Source organism: Solanum stenotomum, chromosome 9, assembly GCF_019186545.1.
Source record: "Solanum stenotomum isolate F172 chromosome 9, ASM1918654v1, whole genome shotgun sequence".
Classification (NCBI taxonomy): domain Eukaryota; kingdom Viridiplantae; phylum Streptophyta; class Magnoliopsida; order Solanales; family Solanaceae; genus Solanum; species Solanum stenotomum.
The window spans coordinates 41,856,045-41,865,942 of record NC_064290.1 but is presented as its reverse complement, the minus strand read 5'-3'; the positions used below and the strand labels follow the sequence as shown (position 1 = coordinate 41,865,942).

The 9,898-nt window shown below is 32.5% G+C and overlaps 1 protein-coding gene across 1 annotated transcript; it reads right to left on the bottom strand.

Annotated features, from left to right (window-relative positions):
- Positions 1–1,667: 1,667 nt before the first annotated feature.
- Positions 1,668–2,348, bottom strand: LOC125877535 (uncharacterized). The gene is made up of 2 exons (XM_049558800.1): positions 1,873–2,348; positions 1,668–1,791 (listed from the first exon to the last, which is right to left on the bottom strand). The coding sequence occupies exons 1-2, from the start codon at positions 2,346–2,348 to the stop codon at positions 1,668–1,670; spliced, it is 600 nt and encodes a 199-aa protein (XP_049414757.1).
- Between the last annotated feature and the right edge of the window lie 7,550 nt (positions 2,349–9,898).

Genomic DNA, 9,898 nt, shown 5'->3' with positions numbered 1-9,898 from the left:
AATGTGGCCACCGTCTGCTGCTTGATTAATCATTTCCAATGCAGTTGGATCGTTACGGTTGAAAAAATCAAACTACATAAGAAATAACACATTTAAAAGGTAAAATACATTGATAAAAACGTGAATACATACGAAAAACATAAAAAAATTACCACGCCTTTTCTGTCTAAGGCTTCTAAATTCCCCGATACTCTGCACATTTCCAGGAAAGAAATGGCTTCTTGAACTATGGACCATTTACGATAAGGATTGCTGACCAATGTTACCTTTTGATATACAGAAGGTTAATTAGCGACTTCATTGAGGACCCTTGAGCTGATAAATCAAATCAAATGGTTAGGAAATCAAATTAAAGAGCGAAAATTGTTTAATACATACATACCTTAATTTAACCCTTATTAAATCTTTGAGGGAGTAGGAAGCAATCCTTTCAACGATATCAATTAGTAGTTCCCTCGAAAGGGATTCACTGTAGTTTTTTTTACTCATAGTCATTTTTGAAGATTTCTTATTCTTTCAAGATTTCTTATATAATGCCAGGAAAATGAAATGTGTGAAAAGTTGCAACTTTTGAAGACGAATAGAAGAAGGAGACACAACTTTTGACTTTTCAAATAAAAGTACTTATTTTTTTTTGGAAAAAAAGGTAAAATATGAAGAGTTGTAATTCATTTTTTTCTTGAAAGTTGTTCCAATGATAGTAATTATTGATTGATGGTTCACACACCTTACACATAATTATTTATTAAAAATATATTGGAACATATGCATTTTCTGTAGTACTTGTAACATATAATTGACATATGTTGTAGCATATGTAATATTATGTTGTAAGATCTAACACATAATTAATATATGTTGGAACATATGCGTTATTCTGTAGTACATGTAACACATAATTGACATATGTTGGAACATATGCAATATTCTGTTGTAAAATCTAACACATAATTGACATATGTTGAAACATATGTAATATTCTATTGTAAGTAGCAACACATAATTAAATAAATCAAAGATTTTATATAAATAACATAACATAAGTTGATTCAAATTAAGATAAGAAGGTAGGGAACGTCATCCTCAAATAAAAAAGAACATTCATTAAAATTCAACAACACTTATGGAGCATTTCGATTTGGGCATGTAGTTCTTTTGTGGCCAAAGTCCCTACATACGGAACACTTATTTTTTCTTGTTGAAAATGATTCACCAACTCCACGCCGTCTCTTATATCTCCTTCTTCCAGGTTTGCTTTGATCAACATATGGGGGAGGTATTTCTCTCTCTATGACATCCAAATGGACAATCCAAGAATCTTCAGGTGGCACCGGGTGAATTTCCTCACAATATGCCATTATGTATTTTTTCACTGAATAATATGAAGAGGAATACTCATAAATCTGATTTCTAAAATCGACACCATATTGGGCTCGAAGCGCTGCCATGGCATGTGGACAAGGTATTTTGTCCAATTCAAAAATTCTACAAGTACAAGTTCTTCTTTGTAGATCCACCGTAGCAACATCACCATGACCAGTGACACTGAACTTGTAGTTAGCGATTTGATGAGCCAACAACTTGTTGCCCGCGTTAACTTACTTTGATATGTCTTTTTCAATTGAATGAACAAATCTATTTGCAGAGTTCACCAGCTCCATACGCCTCTAGTGAAATAAAAGTGCAAATCTCCTGTTTATTTCATCAAATAGAGCGACAATGGGAAATTCTCTTTCAACATCAAACATAGAATTCTCTGACTCCGCGATGTTTGACGTCATAATGTTATATCTACACAACAAAAAATAAAAATCAATTAAAACACATAAAATTACAATAAAGTCAAACGAGATGGTATAGACAATAATGTACCTATTTCCCAGGCAAAATGCCCTGCTCCATGTGTGGAATCCAATACATTTAAGAGTTTCAGCCGCCTTTGGTACCAAATCTCTTATTTGATTGAAATGGTCATTGAACCCACATCTATTGTACGCCTTTGCTGCTTTATAAAAATGGGTCACTACCTTTGAATTGTGAAAGTTATTTTGAATATTTTCCCCAAGGTATCTCATGTAACAACCATAATGAGATGCAGGGTAGATAATCGAAATCATCTTTCGAATACTTGGATGCCTATCAGAAATAATGCACAATTCATCAATATCATCTACAAAGCTTCTCATGTTTTGAAAAAAATATTCATATGAGACATTGCATTTCTTGTCCACAACACAGAAAGCCACTGAAAATATATGATTCTCAGCATCTTGTGCCACCGCCGATAGCAAAACTCCTTCATACTTGCTCCTCAAGAATGTCCCATCAACGGCTATTACTTTTCTCATTTCTTAAAAACCAGTTATCCAAGCGGCATACGATACAAAGAAGTACTTGAACCTCCCATTTTCATCGAGCAACAATGTCGTCTTACTTCCTGGATTTGCAACTTCAAGCATATAACGGTACACATTAAGCATTGCATATCTGTGCTCATGTGTTCCCCTAACATTAGACTTAGCATGCTACATGCCCTTATAAATCTTCCAATAGCTTACCTTACAACCCAATTTTGTACGGAGTTGATTTGACATGTCTCTTGTGGATAGGCCTTTACTATTGGGAAACCTATTTTCAAAGTACTTACCTATGACTTTTGTTGTGGCATGGGGATTATGGCTTGTAAGATGCTCTGAACCACACGTATGGTACTTTTCATAGATTCTAATGACAANCTTGCTCATCAGGAATGTCCCATCAACGGCTATTACTTTTCTCATTTCTTAAAAACCAGTTATCCAAGCGGCATACGATACAAAGAAGTACTTGAACCTCCCATTTTCATCGAGCAACAATGCCGTCTTACTTCCTGGATTTGCAACTTCAAGCATATAACGATACACATTAAGCACTGCATATCCGTGCTCATGTGTTCCCCTAACATTAGACTTAGCATGCTACATGCCCTTATAAATCTTCCAATAGCTTACCTTACAACCCAATTTTGTGCGGAGTTGATTTGACATGTCTCTTGTGGATAGGCCTTTACTATTGGAAAACCTATTTTCAAAGTACTTACCTATGACTTTTGTTGTGGCATGGGGATTATGGCTTGTAAGATGCTCTGAACCACACGTATGGTACTTTTCATAGATTCTAATGACAAACCTGTCGCTACTTGTAAATTTCACAGACCTCAGCCACCAATTGTACTCCAGATATGAACATTTAAAAGAAAACACATTACGAGAATTGATCACCTTTTTCAGTCTAAAATCTTTTTTCAAGCAAGCAATTTTCAATGAATTTGTCAGTTCTTCCATGTTCTTGAATGTCATTCCCTTATATAAACCGGTTTCATCATCTCGAACATTATTCACACGTGATGATTGAGAAGAATACAGAATGTTGCTGCCAACAATAGGTATAGGAGGATTGTGGCTCTCAAAGTTCGGCACGTCATCTTTTCCAATTTCAGCATCGTGATTATTCTTGTCCATATCATCAAATTCATCATTTAACATATCTTGTTGGTCTTCTTCTAGATTATGATCCCCCTCAATAGAATTTTCATCCAGTAGACTCTTAATATGGGCGATTTCTCTGCTCCTCCCAAATAAACAACCAAACTAGGCTGATCAATTATTTTAAAAGGTAAGACCTTCTCATTATGAAAAAAATGGGGAATGTAACTCATGACAAGATCTTTCAGTTGACAATTGTATCCATATTTTTTCATGACTAAATTCACAAAATCATCATACAAAATATTTCTTTCGACAGTCATCCCTACCGACCCTCCCCGTTTCTTACCATCCTTCCAACGCCAAATGTATCGATTTTTCTTCTTGACCCATTCACCACGACAATCAATCCCTACAAATAATCCCTCCATTTATTGTAACTGAATAAATTAATTAAAAAAATAATTAGTACTAATGAAGAAATGTGTAAGTCATATGTTGCATTATATGGCGACATGTAAGTCATATGTTGCTACATAAAACTGATATGTTGTGACAAATAAATCACTTATGTAGCAACATATGGCTATCCTATTGGGAAATGTAAGTCATATGTTGCTACATATAACTATTCTGTTGCGAAACATAAATCACATGTTGTGACAAAATGTATAAGTCATATGTTGCAACATATATAGCCATCTGTTGGAAACGCGAATGCAAATTATTGAAAAAGTTGCGACTACCTAGATGATGATGAATGATTTCAAAGAACTGTTAATTTTACTTACCAAAACAATGGTGTGTGAACCCAATCACTTATGAAGTAATTCCAATTGATACAGAACGAAATCTGGTCCACTGATTAGATTAGCTAAATCTGATTCAAGAAGATGAAAAGAGCTTAAGAAGGACCAGCAGCCAAGACCAACAATGTACGAAAACAAGAAGAAGAAGATGAAGAGAACGGGAAGAAGAAAGGCAAGCAACCAAGCAAGAAGAGAGAAAGAACATAGCAGAAGAAGAATAAGAAGAGGAATATGGGGGGAAAATGTTTTATTTCCCCCCTTTTGGTACAACTGGTGGCTTCCCTCCAATTTTGGTTCCCACCAAAATTGGTTAAATTAGGTTTTAGCATTTACCCTTTTACCCCTCATTTAATTCAATGGACCAAACTGCCAACTTATAAACTTGAGGGCAACTCCACAATCCTTAATCATTAATCACATAATTGTCACCTACACTCAATAATTAAGACTTATGTCACCGCCTCTTTATTTTGACACCTTAATGTCACCTTTAATTCAAAGCCCCTTGTAGGTTTCTAATGGAGGAAAGGTTCAAAATAGTCCCTCATCTTTGGGTTAAGGCTCAAAGTCATCCTTGAGTTTTCACATGGAGCACTAATAGTCCCTCATGTTTGCAATATTAGTGCACTTTTGGTCCTCCTAAAAATTTTTGCCTATTTTTTAGCATTAATTTTATCCATAATTTTACGTAAGGAATTTCCAATCATCTTTTTATATATTTAGTAGAAATAATAATTCTATGTGAGAGAAGGTGATAAGAAGAATGCATTATTATGTTCGTAAAAATATTACTGCAGCTAAACTAAAAACGTCTTAACATATGACGTTGGAAGAAAAGAAAAAAAATTGTACTATTGCATGTGAAATTATCGTGATGAACTTCTTGACTTTACTTGCAATACAATTTCTACTTAACAAAACAAGATGTTTTTCTCCTCACATTCTCTCATATGGATTTATTATTTTTACTAAATATATAGAATGGCAATTGAACATATCATACATAAGTTATGGATAAAATCAATGTTAAAAAATAGGCAAAATTTTGGAGGAGGACCAAAAGTGCACTAATATTGCAAACAAGAGGGACTATTAGTGCTCCATGTGAAAACTCAAGGATGACTTTGAGCCTTAACCCAAAGGTGAGGGACTATTTTGAGCCTTTCCTCGTTTCTAATGAGTTCAAATACCAGTTTCTAAGTAATTTTATTATTTTTGGATAAAATTTAAAAAATGTTTTTAAGTATTTATTTTAAAGATAAAATAAGTCAAAAATTATAATTTAAAATTTCTCATTTGGCAAAGTGCATTAGAAAAAATTAATATATTATATATGTATTAGCTTTGTCTAATATTTAATATCTTGTTTGGTTCAATCTATAGATAATTAGTGTGAGCATTAGTTATATTATACACTATATTTGGTATTAGGGTCGTTTGGTTGAGAGTATAAAGGGTCATTTAGTAGAGTGTATTAGTAAAATAATGCTATTAATTTTGTGTATTAGTAATATCTTGTTTGATATACTTTTTCATGTATGTATAACTAATGTGTATTAAGGTGTGTATCACCAATATTATAGATTGTTGCCTTAAGTCATATGCGGCTCTTTAAAGTTGTCTGCATATTTCATTTAGACACCTCAACTGGGGCTAGTACATATTGAACATTTTAACCTTAAGAAGGTTATATCTATTAGACATAAAATGATAATCAATTGAAAAACAAAATTACGTGTCGCTCAAACGCAAATGCATAGCAGGTGTACCAATGAAACAATGACACATGGCGGTTGAATTCAATTTTTTAAAAACTCTATTTAAATAAACCCAAAAGAATTTTAAGAAAATAAAAATTAATTCTTTTAATTAATGTAGCTCACCCTCCCATCTTCTTCTTCTTCGTGTTGAGACTATTTCCCCTTCCCGCCGATGCCAACACACAAATAAATCATTGCCCCACCCCTTTCTTCTTCTCCATTGGACCTTACCCTTTTCATCGGTTGTACGCTATTGTTGCGCACCCAAGCTAAATACTTAGTCTCCTTTCATTCTGATATCATCAAATCATCATACCCATTGCGTTCATACTTTTTCGATTAATAAATAATTATCACAATTACAAAAAACAATAACAAACTTTGCCAGAAAAAGAATCGGTTTATTTTTTTCATTGGAATAAATGGAATTTTGCCGAAATACTGAGGAAAAAATACAAAAATAATTGGAGAGGATGCGAAAAAGAGAGAAAGTTGGAGCAGTGGGGTGGCATGGGGGGTATGTATAGAGATGGTGAAATGATAGTGGATGGATGGAAATAGTTGAGGAAATATCCTGGGGAAGAATAGTCATTTATTAATATCAAGTGTCAATAAAGTTAAAAAGTGTACTTTTTTCAAAAAAAAGAAAAAGAAAAATGTCATTTGGAAATCTTCACCCGCCTATCGAATATGAATAACACATTTTTAGTCACATCAATATTTTGTGTTTAATAAGTACACGTTTTGAATACTTTAGGTGTTCAATAGATACTAGCCCTAGTCAAGGTGTCTAAGTGAATTATGTGGACAACTTTAAGGGATCGTCAATGACTTAAGCCATAAATTTTTAACTCTCCTTTATTAAATTCTTATCATTTAAATAAATATAACAATTATTTTAGCATAATTGCTAGAAAAATTTAATAATTTTGTTCTTCTTGTGTATAGTTAATTACTTTCTTAATATTTAGTAATTTAAAATTAATTAAAATTATAACTATTATATCTTTAATTATTTGTTATAATTAAGAATTCCCAATATTTAGTACTTTAAAATTGACTAAAATTTTGTGTCTTAAATCTTTCCTTATTTGAACTATATTACAAGTCCTAAACTTTAAAATAAATGGATAAATTACTTATATACACAAGTTTAATTTTCTTATTCTCTATTTTTTCCTACCTTTTTAAAATATTATTTAAATCCCTCCTTTCTCCTAATTCTAAAAACTACCGGATACATACATCAGCCGTTCACCACTCCTATTTTCTCTCTCTAAATTCACTCCAAATTCTTAGTAGTTACAAAATCTATATCCAAATTTGATTTTCAAAAATTTTAAACTAACAAAACATAAAAAAAAATTAAAAATATTTTACGAAAAATGTTTTCCATAATACCAGACACCAACCTCGTTTCTTTTTCATATTTTTTCCATACTAATCATGTTCAATAATAGTAAAAATTGAATTAAAAGAGGAGTATTTCCTCTTTAACATAATCCTATACGGCTAAATGGGTTTGTTGAAAATACATCCTTAATTAACTTAAAGCTGATTTTTTATTAGTTGCAATTTTGTAAATTTTCCATAATTTGAGTTGGTTATGGCCTCTAACAACTAATCATTCATTGAAACTGACTAGGATTCTTGTATTATTATTTAATCTTCCCATTGTCTCATAAAAATATTAGTTTCAATTTCACCAAAATTTCATACAGTCTAATATTTTCCTCTTTTTTCTGGTGTTTTTCAAAATCAAATTTCTTTAATGGATTGTGTTTGTTCATGTATCTAATTGATAACTCAATTCTTATTTATTGTGATATATTTATAGATACACTTTATTTCAGCTTACATACATCATTCTTTCACAACCTTATTGTATCAAATACATTACTATCAACTATAAAATGATACATTATGTAAGTTATACATATCTTTCAAGGCAAACAATACAATACTTATCAATTTAAATAAGATATATAAAATAGTAATGTATCATGCACTATTTTTAGGTATGATACATATATTTGAATTTATTCTAAATGTATCAATTACATAGCAACTACCACACAATAATGAGTCGATCTCAAATCTAACATCTTATGGACAACAATTATTTATTTAGTGTATCTAGTATAAATACAATACTAATCAATTTAAACAAGATACATAAATAGTAAAATGCTAAGTAGCAAAGATATTCATGATGTATCTTCTCAAAATTTTTGACAATTTTGAATCAAAATTGAAAGGATCTTCAATAAACTAAGATAAGAATTTTGAATCTCAAAATTTTCAATAATTTTGAATCAAAATTGAAAGGATCTTCGCTGAACTGGGAGAAGAAAGAATGTTGAATCTCAAATTTTTTGATAATCTTGAATCAAAATTGAAAGAATCTTCGATGAACTTGAAGATTCAAAAGGATATTGTTTGTCCAACAACAATTCCATCACTTTTGTATCCTTTTTTTTGGTAACTAATGGTTTCATTATTCACCAATGTAAAACGATTACAATCTCCATAGCTAACTACACACAGTTAGCTATCCAATACATCAAAGAGCTCCTACTTAGTCACAACTAAATATGAAAGTAGACATGAGAGCATTAATCCTAGGTGGGGCTCGGACACTACAAACAAAAGCTATCTCTTTAGCAATGGCATTTGACTCTCTACTCTTTTTTCCAAAATTCTTAGATTTCTCTCTATCCACAAACAGCGTACAAGCTATGTGTAGACCATTTTAAAGACTTGAGTTGCTTATGTCTTTCCCTTCACACACCTTAGCACTTTTGTAAGATGTTGGTCCTATGACAGGGATTTAATTGGCTTGGCTTGGATCTACTGCTGCACTATTCTCTAGATTTTTGCTCCATAAACACAAGAAGTGAAAATATGATCCCTAGACTCATTGTGCAAAGTGCATAGGGGGCATATTGGAGATAGAGATATCCCCCACTTGATAAGTCTATCTATAGTCAACAATTTATTCTGCACTTGCAACCACAGTGTAAATCTTGCTCTTAGCCTAGTTGCATTTTTGTACATTAAGTTCCTCCATATTACTCTAGGTTTTGGGTTCAGCAATTGCATGTACAATTGCCTTGTTAGACTGCGCCTGCTTGATTCATCCACCTGGAATTGGTCAAATGTAGTTTTAGCTTCAATTATTTTTCGTATCATCCAACACGCTTGTGTAGGTAACCTCATTGTCTCAAGTTGTTGTCCTTTTATATAATAGCTATGAACCCACCTTATCCAGAGCTTGTCCTCTTTTTTGGCCAATGCCCAATGAGTTTTAGCAATTGCTGCTCTATTCCATACACTCAAATTAGTCAAGTTTAGTCCTCCAAAACATAAAGGAGAGCAAACTTTATTCTATGCTACCAATGCCTTCTTGGTGATACTATTACTTGCAGACCATAGGTAACTTCTACAATAGCTAACAATTAATTTTATTACCTTAGCAGGAAGGACAAATAGTTGAGACACGTATGCTTGGATGCCAAATAGCATAGATTGGACAAGTTGTGTTCTGCCAGCATCGGAGAGTTTCTTTGAAATCCAGGATGAAATTCTAGCTATCATCTTTATGATCAGTGGGTACCATTGGATTAAAGAGATCTTTTTGGTGGACATGGGGACTTTGAGGTATTTGAATAGGAGATCTCCACAGGTGAATATAGGATCTGTTCCCTTTCTTGTGAAGTTACCCATCCAAAATATATGCAGCTTTTCCCCATGTTTACTTGAAGACCTGAAGCCCCCCAGAGAATAGTCGAAAACATTCCATCATAGCTTGGACAGTTGTGTTATCACCTTAAGAAAACATGAGTAGATCATCTGCAAAGCATAG